Here is a 16,628-nt window from a genome sequence, read left to right as displayed (position 1 = left end):
CGTTGAATTGCATGATTCTCTAGGTAAATGGAAAAAGGCTTACGAAGAAGAAGAAATGGAACGATTGAAGGAGTAACTCTACCAAGAAAGACGAAAGAAGGAAAACTTAGTGAAGGAACGCATAAGGTTGGAAAGAAAAAATGAGAAGCTTATAATTAAGAGAAATCATTTAAAAAGGAAGCAAGAGGGGAGTAGTGCACAAAGAGGAGAATATGCTCCGAAAAAGATAGCTGAAGGATGTCACGACTACCGGCGAGATAACAAGGGGTGAAGGGAACAAAACGAACGAGAAGACTTAAAGAGAGCCATATAGAATAGCAGGAGGGAATTCTGAGAAAGAGAGTATCTAATGCAGCAATCGATGGTGGCCGGCAGGAGAGGAAACAATAACCAAATAATAGAAAAGACAATCGGGTTGCAACCCAAATTAATGAACAAATGTGCAAGAAGCAAACCATGCAAACCAGAAATAGTAGCACTGTTCTCGTCAAGGAAAAGAGAAAATGAAAATATGCGAAGTCTAGTGGCAAGATGGACGCGGTCTGCAGAGAACTAAAAGGAAGGATTTCAGAGGAAGATTTAGTGCTCTTATTCATCTATGTGTTGTCAACTAGGAAGAAATTATTCACGACGTTGTTTAAGATCAGAAACGAAGTAAAGATGAAGGAATTGAAAAGATATCAGTATGAGCACATTCGCATGGAAGAAGAAAACTGATAATCGAGGAAGAGTGATGAAAACCAGATGAATGTACTTAATTCAATCTATCAATTGATAATGTATCAAATTTCAAAGGGATAATAATGAAATTTTCATAAATTTTGATAAATCGCATCATGAATATGAATTTCACAAGAGCAAGGTAAGACCTCACATTAGTAGGCAAATAAGATTCATGAAATAAGCAGTTTCTAGGAAAACTTAAAACCTTCGCCTAGGAAAGCTGAGAATCCACGGCATGCACCCTAGTTCGCATGAAAGTGCAAGAGGCAAGACCTAACGCATGTCGTGAACAACTTTCAGAGAGATAAACTAGGGGCAATGATAGGACCTATCCGCTGAGGGTCCCTTTTAATGATGGCCTTCAGTAAGGGGTGAAGAAATATGACCAAGGCGCCGACGTACTCGGTTGAGCTGCAGGTACCTGGGACGTCTGGAGCGTTACCGTCCATGTCCATATGGCAAGTCTTGGCTACGATGCACTCGATCCCAAAGAAACCTCACTTAGGGTGTGGCTTCGTAACCCCAAGCCATATCGGCGAAGGTAATAAGAATCTATGAAAACAACTGAATGTTGTAATAACTGGATGGGAGGAGACCAACATGCATGTTAAGGTTAACCTCCTTGAAGAGGCAATCAGGGGGAATATAAAGGGATGGCACCCTCCAGATTAGGGAGACGGGTGACCAAAAAAAATGGCAATGTCATGGGACTAAAATTCATGAGAATGGCTAGGCCTGTCGCATTGTCGCGAGATGGGGACAAAAAAAATGTTAAGACGAGGTTGATGGCTTATTATTTGAAAGTCCAATAAGCGCCTGAGACTTCGCCGAATTAAAATCCTTTAGAAAGGATGAGGCAAAATAAGACCTTAATTAGGGGGCGCGCTAAGACCTTGTATAAAATAACATATAACAGTCAGAAAGCGAATAAAAAATAAATAAGGTAAGATGCTTCATGGATTTCAAAAGAAAAGAAGCATTATCCTCGCGATACTTAATGTTTCGACCCGATGAGAAAGGCAAGAGGAAAAGGCAAGAGGCAAAGGCAAAAGCAAATAACATAAGAAAGCTGAAAAAGAAAACCGCATGAGGAAGGAAGGTGAAACATAATATAAGAAAACATAAGATGCTTCATGAACCCATAGCAAGGTTAAGGCAAAGCTGGGAAGGTATCAATTATATCTACACCCTACCTCAGAAACACACAAAAGAATAAGAGGCAAGTATATACTTTAAATTTCATTATTCTTTTGAGTGTTTCCTCGGAAAGTATATACTTGAAGAACATACTTGGCGAAATAGAAAATTATAATATTGAATAAATATATACTTAACAAAATAGAAAATTATGATAATAACATAAAAGTCAATCAAAGTACTACCCAAAGAAGTTAAAATATTTGCGCTCCAAGCTTGGGAGCACCCAGAAAGAAAAATTGTTTAGTCAAGCATAAAACCAAAGTATAAAGGAAGAAAACTAAGATTGTTGCTGAGGAAGGACGTCGTCAGTAACATTTGTCTCAGGGATTTCATCACCCATTCCATCAAGGCCAACACCAATACTAGCTGAGGCGCCCTTGGACTCTTCCTCCACGACCCTCGTGTCATCAACCTTCTGCTCCTCGCCATCTTCAGTGAGCCAATCTTCATCACCAGAGATGACATTATCATACTTCGGTTGTTTGTCATCGGAGAACACCTCCAAAGGAAAAGTAGGATGAGGAAGGCCTTGCTCATCACAGAAGTTGCTGAAAAGAGAGACCAGATAGTTCTGAGTGGTGCGAGCTAATTTCGCTACCTTCAAAGAAGACTCAATGATTTCGTCCATATCCTCGTTCAAACCATTGACCTAACTTTGAAGGGGAAGAAACTCTGTGCGAGACTCATCCCTTTCACGGGAAAGGAGAAGGACTTGGCTCTTAAGACGCTCTTTGGACTCTGCAAAACCAAACAGAACTTCATAAGAAGCTAGAAGTTTGACGTAATCAATGATATTTTGCATTGCACCTAAAAGCTACCTTCCATCTGTAAGATAGTGGTATTCATGGTTTCTTGAATGTCAGTATACAAATGGTCCATCTTGGAGATCGCTAGATCCGATTCTTGATGCTGGACACATAACTCGTGATATGCATTGTCCCAGCCTTTACCATGACCAACTTCGAGGTATCTTGGATTGAATGACAAGAGCATCCTTGTTTCTGCGAGGTTCGATGGACTTGGCTTGAAAGGAAGATTTGATGGACTTCGGGCGAGATGAGTAGTCTAGCTGAGCCTGAAGGAGTTCCACCTTCCTTTTCAGACAGTAAATCTCTTCGTTTAAACCGGATACTTTATTACGAGATTTGCGAAGATCAGCCACAACCTTACTTTTACTGTTGATCACGCGCTCGTAATCTTCTTCTAGTCTCGTGTAGGCAGCTAACGACGAGAAGTGGAGATTCCACGAAGTAAGGACGGAATTGTTGACTCGTTGAAGTTCCATCTTGAGACGCTCATTATCATCATGAAGATGGTGATTCATCTCCTCATTACGAGCACAGTCAATGGAAAGACGATCTACTTGCGAAAAAAGAGTTTCAACCTTCTCGTTTAAAATTGTGTTCTCAAACACAGAGCAGTCATTCTGGGTCACGAGGTTCATGTTCTCGGCACGAAGATATTCTAACGAGACGGATGCTTCAGAGGCACTTATTTGGCGTTGCATGCACCGATATTGACGAAATACGAAATAAGAAAATAATAGAAGTAAAGACAAAGGAAAAAAAACGAATCTGCGAGGGGAGGGAACTTACTCAGAAGCTTCTCTATTTTTTGACTTTGCTTGCTGGAATGCTCTTTTTCCTCTTTAAGCTCTTTTGTCAAATTCTTGATTTGAGCTTCGTTCTTCTTGGACTTTTCGTGGACCAATCTAATTTCTACGAGACTGGCCATATGACGATTGACCTCCTATAAGTCAAAGAACCGCAAGTTAGAAGTAAGCCTCGGAGCGAGAGGAAGTCCGAACTGAAGAGATACAAAGGATTCACTTGGCACATTAAGGCGGAATGTTGCTGGGGAGACAAGTTCATAGGGGCGTTCAGCATCACAGAAGAATCTTGGGAAAGAAAATCGCCAGAGCTAAAGGTCACCAAGGATTCTAAGGAACAGGACCTCAGAGATGGATCTTCGCGAGTTTTGTCATAAACCTCCTGAAGAAACTTCATGTCAGGATGATATATGAGGTTAGACATTGCCGACGAAGCCGCTTGCTTCTTCTTCTCGTCGGCAGAAGGATCCTCATTGGGCTTCTTGGGGCGCTCAACCTTGGGAAGAACAGGAGGATCAACTACTTTGGGAGATGCGATCGTGCGAGGCTGAGAAGGTTGAGGCTTGGCAGGAGTATAGTGGCTTGTAAGTATGACGATTTCGGAACTGCGGCCAAAGCAGCTAGATCCAGGACCTTCTGATGCCTCTTATGCTCGCCTAAAGGAGAGGCACTAGTCTGCGAAATAACAAGATTAGCAGGAAGATGGACAAGATTTTGAAATAAGCGAGGTAGTAATGATGACAAAGTAGAATACCTGATAATAAGAAGGAGGCGGACTAGGGTGATCACGCCTTTTTCGCCCCAATGTCGACCCCGATGTGGGCTGCTTAACAAGAGGAATATCGTCCTGCAAGGAGAAAATGATTAGAATTTAAGGATATCACGAGAAGAAAATTATAGGCGAGTTGGATACCTGTTTGGGAGTTGAGGACTTGGTAGTTACAACCATTTCCTTACCCGTCCTGAGAAAGCCAGCGGTAGGCATTGCGAATTGAAATAAAGGAGGGACATGAGAACTAATCGAATCCCGAAGCAAGGAAGATCTTAAAGAAAGAATTCATACCTCGGCTGGCACAGACCACCGAACCCTCCAAGGGTCGCAACCAGCGAGGAAGCAATGTTTAGAAAGAGGGCCTTGGCGAGGAACCCCCTCGTCAAAACCCCAAACAAAAGGGCCACCCACCACCAGAGGAAACATCGCCCAATCATCATCACAAGAAAGGAGAAGTTGGGAATCCACGTCTAACAAGAGAGTTTTGGTCGTAGGCACGACAGTCTTTCGAACAAGCTCAATGCCCCACTCATGGTGCTCTCTCATGCTCTTGAACTTAGCCGAATAGTTGGCCACGAAGGAATCCATGTTGAAATCGCGGGAATCGAATTCTTCAACCACTGATGGAACCTGCGAGATACCATTACCAGAACGGATTTTAAGCTCGTTGGAGATGCGAATTGCGTTACCAGAAAGTTGAAAAGCTCCGCACTGCAGCTTTCCCAGAATCTCGATGAAGATGGGGTTGGAAGGATCGTAAAGTGGGAAAGTTAATCCATCCCTCAACTGACCAATCGTGACGATCATCTTGTCGGCCTTCCAAGTATCCGACTGAATCCACCTATAGTTAAGTTTCATATCATGAGTAGCAATAACATGAGGACTCACAGAACAGTCGACAGAAGGAGTTAGGGTTAAACCCATCTTTTGAAAATCTGCTTGGAAATCCTCAAAGGATTTAAGAGAGGTAGTTGCGGAGACATTCTTGGAAGCCATGATAATGAGAGAAGAATAGAGGGATAAGAAGCGGAGCGACAATGGCAGAAGAAAAAGAAAACGCAAAACCAGATAAACGCAGAAAGAAAGAAGAGGAAAGGATACCCCAAACTTAGGTCGAGTGGGATATAAATAGCACAGGAAGAACGACTGGTTTAGTGGGTTGACGGCACGTTCGAGGTATACTAACCGGGAATAAACGGTTACCCAGAGAATGTGGTCACGTGGAGGCAGGGAAGTGAAGAACGTGACGGCTAGGGAATCTGAAGCGGTTTTTATTCCATTCTCGTATGACTCGAATAGAATAAGAAAAGGAAAAATGTAGGTACACGATATAGGTTCGCCATGTGTCGTACATAAAGGGAAGAAATAGGGATAAAAAATCTCACTAAAATATTCCAGTCAGAGAATTGTCAATTCAAATGTCAGAATTATCTCGTCGTCGATCACCCTTGCGAAGTACAAAGAGAGCGCGTGTGGAAGAGAGAAGACTCGCACCAAGTTGAAATATCCAACAAGATATCAAGGACGAAGTAAGATTACTTGGCTGAAAAAACAATCCACGAGGTAGATAAATTATGGAGCAAGAAAGAGACAGGTGTCCCGACAAACCCATGTGAAGTTAGTGAAAGAAGGGGAAAAACTTTATGGAAAACGGTCTGGGCGAAGTATAAAGCGCCACTGCGAGAACCTGACGAGACAAAATGAGTTGTGCTCTACTAGGGTTAGATGGCCTATAAATAGAGGTCCTTGTGCAATGTATTGAGAATCGAATTTTCAGAGAGTGGGAGAGCTTAGCCTAGAGAGAGAGATTAGGGTTTCCTTGTATTCAAGAACTTGTATCTTTGTTACTTTGAATGATTCATCAACAAAGATTTCTGTGTTTATATTACTTAGTATGTCTTAGACCTTGGTTACTATCACTTTGGGTGTGCTACATTTTGGCGTCCAGAAACAGGGAACTTAGAATGGGGATTCATCCTCATCTAAAGAGTGGAGAGAAGCTGAAGTTGTAGGAGAGAGAGATCTTAGTGAGACGTCCCTTTTAAGACTAGGGTTTAAAGGATAGCCGATATTGAAACTGGGATAAGTTGATGACTAGAACACCAGATCGAGCGGCACACATGATAGCGACGAGGAGAAGCAAACGGTTGGAGGCCAAAAGAAGAGGAAGAATGAAAAGAGAAGGAACATCGGCTGCAGGAGAAAGACAGGGCATGAACAAGCGGCGGACTGAGGAGGCTAACGAAGATAACTTTAGAAATGGAGGTTGCAGTGTTATGTGTTTGGAGAGAGAGACTCGTTGGCAAACTCACATTTTATACGTCGATTTTTCTAAAATCCGAAACCCTAACAAGCTTGAGAGAGCTCACATGCCCATTAGTCAGCCCACGATTCTTGGTGAATCTGTTTTAGTGACAAGTGATAACACTAATATTACTAGTTATGAATTGTGTTTACAAGAAAAAAATCTAATTGCAAAGCAAATGAATGGAATTGCATTTTCAAGTAAGTCATTTTATTCTAGCCAGCAAAAAGCTCGCTCAGAATGTGATTTACTAGTTATGATCGGCAAATTGGATTTTATAATTCCACCTGCCTTGTGGGTTTGGTTAGTAACTTGGGATTTCTTGAATGTTGGATAGTAGTAAATGGCTAGCTATTGGCTGCACAGCAAATGGCATCAAATGCAGATTGTTTTGCATCCGTAATACTTAGAGCTACACGACTTAAAATCCCTACATATTTGAAAACAAATACAATCATCCTTCTTCAAGAAATAATTACATTCTAAATTAAGCATACATTAAGGAAAATGTTGCTGTGGTTGCACAATCGGAAACACATTCTTCAAGGGAGATTTCCTTCAGCTACATTTAGCATACACAAAATTTAAACTTCATTTACGATACTAAAACAACCCCTTGCTACCAGTAAATAAGAAAGTATAACTTCGAGTACTCTAGCACTGAAATCTATATTATAAGGAAGAAGGGTGTCTGTTTTTGGACAGATCTGACCATTAAAAATAGATCTTGGATGTCCGAGATTAACCGATTTGTGAGTTTATCTTTAGGACAGATCCGAACGTCAACTACACCTTTAAAAAACAAGGACGGCAGAGATTACGCCCTGACCCGGCTCACATATACCGTCTTACATAATGAAAAACCATAGAATACATTGTACCTCCGGCTTACGGTTTTTCACCGCGACTAAACTTTTTTAACCCTTACACGTGCCCGCTGCTAAATTTTCTTCTTATAATACTTCAATTAAGACTTTAAAGTGCCGCACGTCTTAGTATATCCATGACCACTAAGAGAAATTTGTGTTAGTTGAATGAGCCCACTTTACTTCATCCTTCTTTCTTTGTCGCTCACGCTCACCACCAAAACAATACAGTAATACTTATCTATGCGTCGATGACGTGCTTCACCCATGAAAACATATTTACCATGAAGAAAATATCAGAGACTCATCTAATGTTTACACTTATCTATGCATTGGTGACATGTGATTCTCCCATGAGAGTTTATTTACCATAAAGAAAATATTAGAGAGACTCATCTGATGGTTTACACATAAATTGCAAGCTAAGGTCTTCACCATGAACCCTTGGATATTGTGTGACTTAGGCCCCTAACATAACAATTTTACCTAATTAACTTTAACAGTACAAGAAAAAGAAAAGGTAGGGATGAGGAGGACATTGGTAGGCTGCATGAGAGGAAGGATCAGAAATACAAGTAATCATGGGCATGGAGCGATAGGGAATTTAAGTTTAAGCCCACACCAATCGTGGGCTAAGGTGAGTTTAAGTTTACTAAATATTTGGTCCTAGCAGGTGGTTGTTTCCAATGAACCCTGATTCTGGGCATTACCTGAATCTTCCTAGGCATACAAAATAATAGTCCCATCTTGGGTAATCTTATAAGGGGTATCCTATGGGTAGTTCAATTACCTATATACCCTTAATACAAAAATCTAAAATCAGTTTTCTAAAAACTCAAAATCAAATTCCCTTAACATCTCTTCTTCTTCCTCCTCCTCTAGCCGAACTCTTCCCCTCCTGCGAAAAAAAAAATTCATCATCGTGATTAATTGTCGATTCGTAAAAATTTAATCGTCGATTAAACTCAACCACATAATGACTCGTACAAAGAAAAGCAGGGACTAGGCAAACCAAATCGTGTTCCAATCCATCAATTGAAGAAGAAGAACCAATTGAAGATGAAGGTGTAGAAACTGAAAATCAACCACCAATTGAACCAGAAATTGAACCAACTGCATCTCCAACTCCGGAAATGAGGATAAGAAATTAAGTTTTACAAACTCAATCTCTTATTTGCTGTTTTTCATCGATTAAATGACGGTTACAGTGTTGGGTTCGGCTCAAAATTGAGTTGTGTTTTTAGCCGAACTGTTCTTCACAAAAGCTTCCTGTAAGTGTATATGAACAGTTTGGCATGAAATTTCAAGTCGAACCTAGTCACAGATAGAGATGCATAAGGGTTCGGTGTATTCGATAATCATAATATGTGTCGAACCTAGCACATTTACGAGGTTCGGCTATTACGATATTCTCAATATGTGCCGAACCAATAACAATATTTTAACCCAAAAAATAACAAATTCATGTTCGGCTTATACGATTTTCGAAATATAAGTCGAACCAGTAATTATTTTTTTCCGGGCTATTCAGGATGTTGTTCGGCTTACTATGAAACTTTCAAATAAGCCGAACTAGTGTCTAGCAAAAGGGTTGGAATTGAAAATTATAGGTTCGGCGCATGCAGTAAACAGATTCAATGAGCCAAACCGTTCATCAAGTGGTAGATTCGGCTCATAGATGTGAGCCAAACCTCAAGTTGTTTCTCCGAACCATGATCCAAAAAATCATCTAAACAACCTTTATAATTCTGAAAATTATCTTAATCACTAAACAAAATATTTAATCACTAAACAAAATATTTAATCACTAATCAATATTACTAACACTAATAAGTAAAGGATAGATTTGCCATTAAAAAAAAATTGGGTTAAGGGGTAATCTGATTTTGCTATTTCACAACCTTTTTTGTCTTTATGCAGTATGCCTAGTAAGATTTCAATATGCCCAAAATCAGGGTTCTTTCCAATCCCAAAGCATCTGCAACTGTCAATGGGTACCCATTTACCCAGACCCGACTCATATTCCGTTATTGGCATTTGGTCTTAGCAGTTGGTTGTTGCTGCAATACACCAATGCATATGGGGTTCGTATGGCTAATTCTAAGCAAGTGAGCATGCAATTTTGTTTTCTGAGTTAGGAATACACATGGATTTGGTTTTAGTTTATTTGCTTAGTTCAAACTTTGATTTGGTGCAATTCCACATGAGTAGGGTATCATTTCTTATATACGTCCGCCAACTTTGATTTCTTATATACTTTCCATTTGCCAACTTGGAAAATTTGTACGGTGTACGTTAAGATTGCATGACTACCAAACCTAACCTTAACCTAGCTTTAGATTATGTACAAGGCATCGTTTGATATCATGCGTCCGCACACTAACTTATCTGGCTGCTGCTCATTAACCAATTCAGACGATGTTTGACTGTACTCTAGATGACCGCTGTCACGGTGGGAGCGCCGATCGGGAAAAAAACAACGATTGGACTTTAAAAGAAAATATGAGTCTGAAGTGAAAGTATCACATTTCTTAAAACGGAGGGAGTACATCGTTTTATTAATTGCAAAGGAAAATTAGTTGATGCATGAACCAAAATGTGGTTACATAAAGTATTATATATCGTTGTGGTACCTTGCATAATGAATATACATTTATTTTCGAAAATTATGTCTAAAAAGATAAATATCTCCGAATTTTTTGTAAAAACTCTAAATTTATTTTCCAAGGAACAGATTTTTAATATGTTATATTAAAGTTTGGTTGCCAGTGATACCTCTAGAAATTATGATACATAAGGAATTATAATACTGCCTCTTATATCTGTTTGCCCTTCTTTTTTGGTTTATTTACGAAAATGTCTAATATTTTATTGCACTTCACTTTGGTTTATTTACGAAAATGTCTAATACCTATTTGTCCTTCTTCTTCGGTTTATTTACGAAAATGTCTAAAGGAAAAAAAGAAAATTTTGATTCAGAAGGGCATTGTCGTCATTTCATCGTTGAACCAAATCCAATCTTTTTATATCAAATTGGATTAAAAATTACGCTTCACATTAACACAATGTCACTATATATAAAGTCCTCCCTCGCTTCGCTCGCTCGGCCTAATTAATCCTAGCACTGTTATCCGAATTCCAACCCTATGCTAACAATTACCAAGGGTTGAGATAGATTCCTGATTGAAGTCTAATCGGTAATGCATTTAAGTGGATTGCTGATAGGAATGTAACTGGAGTTTCTTTCCTAATCGAAATTTGACTGAATTTGGGACGTTAGATCTGTAAGCTCCGGTTAACCCAATTATTACCTGATCATAGATAACAGCGAGCGATCAATCAACTAGGGTTAAGACGGATTCTTGATTGAAATCTATTAACAGGAACTTTCGTAATTGGAATATGATTGAATTTAGCAACACTTGGCTGAGGCCCACTCTTAATACAAAGGTTGAGCCTTTTCGTAATTGGAATATGATTGAATTTAGCAACACTTGGTTGAGGCCCACTTTTAATACAAAGGTTGAGCCCCGGCCGTAGGCCGGGGTGATACCTAGTCTTTTCTAAGACAAACAAACTGAAAAGTAACCTCTCATAAGAGATCAAGCAAGCAAAGTCATTGACGAACTCTCATCATCATTCAATTCCTACATACGAACTTGCAGCATTATCAGTAACAAATAGAGACTGGGGTGTTTTAGATAATCTAACATCCATAAAATTGATTTGTCCAACAAAACTTCATATATGCTTGACAAAAAAGGAGAATAAGAACTAAGAATTTTATTAACTTATGAAAGCATAAAAAAGTAAGAACAACTGTTCAACAGTAAGGGTAGATCTAATCTGTATAACCGACATTCAGTGATACATCAGACATGGTTATATCTTACATGAAAAAGATAAGGGTAAACCAATGACAAGATATAGTGTAAAAACAAATTCCTAAAATACTGAATTTGTTTGTGCACCAAATTTTCCATGAGCAACAGTATTACTTGTAGATATAATTTGTAACCAGGACTAACACCTATACCATTCCCAAAAACATGTGTGTAAATAACTACTTGAAAATGCAAGTGGGCTGGATGATCAACCGGATTAATGAACCTTATCCTTCAAGCTGTCTCTTGTGTTCATCATAGGAGAACTCGTCCATCATGCCATCAGTATCAAGCCACGTCCTTGGGTCTTCTCAACAAATGTCTGAATTTGTTCTTCTTCACGATCCGTCTCCTCCGCTATATTGCAAATTTTTTCTGCACATGAATATGGTTACATATTTGATGATAATCATAAAGATTAATTAACAATTTCAGTTGCAGTGAAATGTAAGATGAATGTATTCCACATGAGAATAACCAGCCGGAAAAAAAAATTGGAATTAGAATTGAAAGTGAAACGGAAACAAAAATTCTTAATGTTCACTAAACAATTTTGACTTCTCAATTGACAGAAGGCATTCTAACATTATACATTGATAATAAAAAAAAATAGTGAAAGACAACCTTTTACACACAAATGGTAACCCTCAATTATGTATTAGATACAAGGTCACTAAAAGAAAATTTAATACCGACATAGATAGAGTTCTCAGGTTCTAAATTGCTTCTCAAAAGCCTAACTCCGGCATTTACATTCAGTGTGTCCAAATTTAGAATGACAAAATGAAAAATGAATCAAAAGAGAACTTGTAAACTAAAATGTTAACTCTGAACTTAAACCCACATAATTAGCATGGGTAAGAATCCATGTTTCTTGTAATAACATAACATAAAACACAGATTAGTCGTATTGAGAACATACCATGTGGCGTCTCAATCTTGAATATAGCTGTCTCAGTTGGAGGATTTTCCCTCCAGAATGTGTTTCTAGATTAAGCAAACAATAAATTATTAGCACTGAACAAATATCTGAAAGCTTACTACTATTATTACAAATCCCATATTTCGTATGACAACATTCTTGGAGACTAAACAAAATAATCTACTGTTACCATGAAGTTGAAGAGTAACAATACCTTGTAGGCTGGACTAGACCTATATTGGAGATCTCCTTCTTCTTCAGGAATCCATGAATTGAGATGCAAAGAAACAAACTGCAAAAAAAAAATGTAGATCTGATTAGAGCATCCTAATGACAAACCCAATCAAATACCAAAGGAAAATAGGATATAGACTTACATTTGAGAGGGAAAATCATAGTGTGATAATCCAAAGATTGTGGAATATGGGATTGAAGGTTCTCGTATAACACTCATAACACTAATCAGTAAAATCATTAAGATAATGAAACCAGATCTATTTATTTTTGAGGGAGAATGGAGACTGCAATGTTATGTTCAAGGAGAGAGCTCGCCGTCACAATCGCACATTTTATATCTCATCTTTTCTAAATCCAAAACCCTATATGTGTCGAGGGCCTAAAAGCCCATCATCAGTCCATGAGTCATCTTGGTGGATCCAATTTTAAAAAGTCCATTGGTTATCTTTGTGGATTTTAGCAAACCCACGAGATGATAGTATGTTTTTGTCATTTGAAGTGGAATGTCACGAGAAACCAAGAATTTAGAGAAAAAACATGCATACTTAGAAAAATAAATGCCCATCAAAAAAGAAAAAAACTTGGAAAAAGAAATGATTTTGGTGAAGTTTGAAAATCCATCCACCAAAATCAAAAAATTTCAATTTTTAAACTTTCATTGAAGTGCATCGGTTTGAACAGTTCATCTCCTTTAAATTCTTCTATTAGTTTGTACTCTTCAGAATCTCTTGATTGTCTGAAAATATACCTTTGATCATCCTTTTGGTGAATCTTTTTCTTTCAAAAATAATATTATTTTTCTGATCTAACTTTACCCATATAATTCATTATCTTATCTTCTTTATTTATCTTTATGATTACATAAAAATGTAAAGATCATCTTTCCTTATATCACCTTGCATTGTTTGTTTTTTTTTTTTTGATAGATGAAACAATTTTATTGATCAGAAAAGGGGTACAAGAGACTTAAACCACCTAGGGGAAAAGAAAAAAGAAAGAAAAGGAAAAAAAACTTGTCACAGCAAGTGAAAAACCAAAAAACTCCTAAAACAAAACTAAGGTGGGAAATATACAGTAACCCAGTTCTCAACAACTGAGTTAAACAAAATATCTTTGAACTCTTTAAAAGCCAAAGCCCATTAAAACAGATTGTACTTAACCATATGAATAATATGCGCCTTATTGTGATCTTTGTTTGTGAAAACTCTTGCATTTCTTTCCTTCCAGGTACACCAAAGAGTTGCTGCTGCTAGGAGATTCCACAATAACTCCTGTTGTACAGTATTAAAATTCATTTGCCAAGCTAAAAGAGCTGCTGGCACAGTAGAAGGCATTGTGAAATGAACATTCAATTTTCCCGTGAAGTGCTTCCATATTCCAGCAACAAACTCACACTCTAAAAATAGATGTGCAGCTGTTTCATCACTATTGCAAAAAAGGCAAGTTGAATCAGTAACAATACCTTTGCGGATAAGAGAGTCTCTAGTAGGAAATCTGAAGTGACTTAAACACCAGATAAAGAAGGCCACTTTTGGAGGATACTCTTGCTTCCAGAGAAATTGAAAAATATCTTCATTTGGTTCTTCAACTGTTGCCAACAGCTTGTCATAACAAGATTTAACAGTACATTTCTTTTTTGCTGTTAGAACCCACTGAAATATGTCTTCACAGTTTGGATTTAGACTAAAATTTGTCAGACTTTCATTAATAATATCAAATTCACCATTTGCTTCAACTGATAATCTTCTAGGGAGTTTTAAATTCTCAAAGAGGTCAGTTAGAGTACCTGAACAAATACTAGCCACATATTGAGATTTGGACCTAGCAACATCATATAGAGAGGAAAAATATTGCATAGACCATCAGCCACTTATCTTCCCAGAATCTTGTTTTATGACTATTGTTAACTTTGAATTTTAAATTTTCTAAGAAAAATTCTTTTCTCTGCATAATACCTCTCCAAACAGAGACACCATAAGTACCTTTTGGCTGCTTAGAGATCCAATCCAAACCATCAGTACCATACTTTTCTGCAACTATTTTCCTCCATAAAGCTTCAGATTCATGTGCAAATCTCCATAACCATTTTACTAAAAGAGCATTATTCATAGTTCTCAATTTTTTGACTCCCAAACCTCAATTTTTCCTCCTTCTACAGACTGCATCCCATTTAACCAAGTGCAGCTTCCTGTGACCTTTGTTATCATTCCACAAAAAATTCTTCATTATCCTTCCCAGTTTGAGCTCCACAAACTTTGGCATATCAAACAAAGACATAAAATAAACCGGAAAACTGGAGAGAACACTATTAATAAGAGCAATCTTACCAGCTCTTGTAGGATAAGGTCTTTTCCACCATGCAAGCTTTGCAATGAACCTGTCAATTATTTTGTCCCATTTGTGAATGCCTTTATATCACCAAGAGGAAGGCCTATATATATAGTAGGCAGGACAGAATTGTAACATCCTAGTAAAGAAGTAAACTCATTCATGTCACCATTATAACCCACATCAAACAAATGACTCTTTGCAAAGTTGATTCTTAATCCAGTAAGCAATTCAAAACACAACAAGAGAATTCTAAGAAACTTAACTTGATCCACAGAAGCATCCAAAAAAAAATTAAGATGTCATCAGCAAACTGCAGATGACTAACCTTTGTACCTGTATTTGACACTTGAAAGCCATTAATAAAACCATCTTCCTGAGCCTTCTTCATCATTGCAGTAAGTGCTTCACCAACAATTAAAAATAAGAATGGTGACAAAGGATCACCTTGCCTGATTCCCTTTTTACTTTTGAAGTACCCCTCAGATGAACCACTAATAAGCACTGAGAACCTTACATGCTCAACACAACACTGTATCCATCTTCTCCACTTCAGTCCATATCCCATCTTCTGTAAAGGTTTATCAATGAAATTCTAATTAACATGGTTAAATGCCTTTTCAAAATCAATTTTACAAAGTAAACCAGGAACTCCACTTTTAATCCTTGAGTCAATAAGCTCATTTGCAATAAGAACCCCATCCAAAATTTGTCTTTGTTTGATGAAAGCAGACTGCTGCTGAGAAATAATATGAGGAAGAGACATTTTGATTCTTTCTGCCAGAACTTTAGATAAAATTTTGTAAACACCATTAACAAGACTTATAGGCCTCAAATCCTTAATTTCGTCAATAACATTTTTCTTTGGAATAAGAGCAATGAAAGTGTTTTTCAACCTCCAATCCAAGAAACCTTTCTCCTGCAACTCCTTAAAAACACACAACACATCAGTTCTTATTATGCTCCAAGTATTATGATAGAATTCAATTGGATACCCATCTAGTCTAGGGGACTTGTTTTTCCCTAAACTCTTAATAGCATTTAAAATTTCTTCTTCCTCAATATCCCTCTCCAGCCAAGTACTCATATCAGATGGAATAGAGTTAAAAAATAAATCATCCATTTTAGGTCTTGAATATGATTGATCTTGAAAAATATTCTTGAAGTAATCAACAATTCCACCTTTGATTTCAGCTTGATCCATTGTCATCTGACCATTCACTTTAATCTTTGCTATATGATTTCTCCTCCTCCTATCTGAAGTAATTTTATGGAAAAATTTTGTATTTTTATCCATACCTTTCATAGTCTCAACCTTTGCCCTGCTTCTCCATTTTTCAGCTTCAAGAATGACTAAGTTACAATAGTCTTGTCTTGCCTTCAATCTTTGATTCCATTTAGCTTCTGTTAATCCATTATTTGCATCTTCTTCTGCATCCAGTTAAGTGAAGAGCTCCTCCAAATCTTCTAACTGCCTGTCCATCTGACCAAATTCTTCCTTACTCCAAATATTTAGCTTTTCCATAAGAGCATGTAACTTCTTACAAAGAATGAAACCTGCACTACCAACAAAAGTGAAAGAGTCCCACCAAGTTTGCATTAAAGTTAAAAACATAGGATGAGTTAACCAGTATACCTCAAATAGAAAAGGTCCAGGTCCACCAACAACACCTTCACAAAGCAAAGAAAGTGGGCAGTGATCCGAGCAAGGTCTAGACAAAGCTATCTGAGTAACAGTAGGATAGACAGTCTCCCATTCTGGAGAAACAAGAAATCTATCAA

General features: G+C 37.8%; 2 protein-coding genes across 2 annotated transcripts; both read right to left on the bottom strand.

The window, feature by feature from the left end:
- Window positions 1-11,239: 11,239 nt before the first annotated feature.
- Window positions 11,240-12,822, bottom strand: LOC113341474. The gene is made up of 4 exons (XM_026586349.1): window positions 12,659-12,822; window positions 12,496-12,573; window positions 12,282-12,346; window positions 11,240-11,734 (listed from the first exon to the last, which is right to left on the bottom strand). Exons 1-4 carry the CDS (start codon window positions 12,754-12,756, stop codon window positions 11,634-11,636), a joined length of 342 nt encoding a protein of 113 aa, XP_026442134.1. The 5' UTR covers window positions 12,757-12,822; the 3' UTR covers window positions 11,240-11,633.
- A 1,832-nt stretch (window positions 12,823-14,654) lies between these two features.
- Window positions 14,655-15,414, bottom strand: LOC113341382. The gene is made up of 2 exons (XM_026586283.1): window positions 15,161-15,414; window positions 14,655-14,895 (listed from the first exon to the last, which is right to left on the bottom strand). The coding sequence occupies exons 1-2, from the start codon at window positions 15,412-15,414 to the stop codon at window positions 14,655-14,657; spliced, it is 495 nt and encodes a 164-aa protein (XP_026442068.1).
- Window positions 15,415-16,628: the final 1,214 nt, after the last annotated feature.

Source organism: Papaver somniferum, unplaced genomic scaffold (genome assembly GCF_003573695.1).
Source record: "Papaver somniferum cultivar HN1 unplaced genomic scaffold, ASM357369v1 unplaced-scaffold_29, whole genome shotgun sequence".
Taxonomy (NCBI): domain Eukaryota; kingdom Viridiplantae; phylum Streptophyta; class Magnoliopsida; order Ranunculales; family Papaveraceae; genus Papaver; species Papaver somniferum.
The sequence above is the reverse complement of the archived record's forward strand: the minus strand, read 5'-3'. Positions and strand labels throughout refer to the sequence as shown.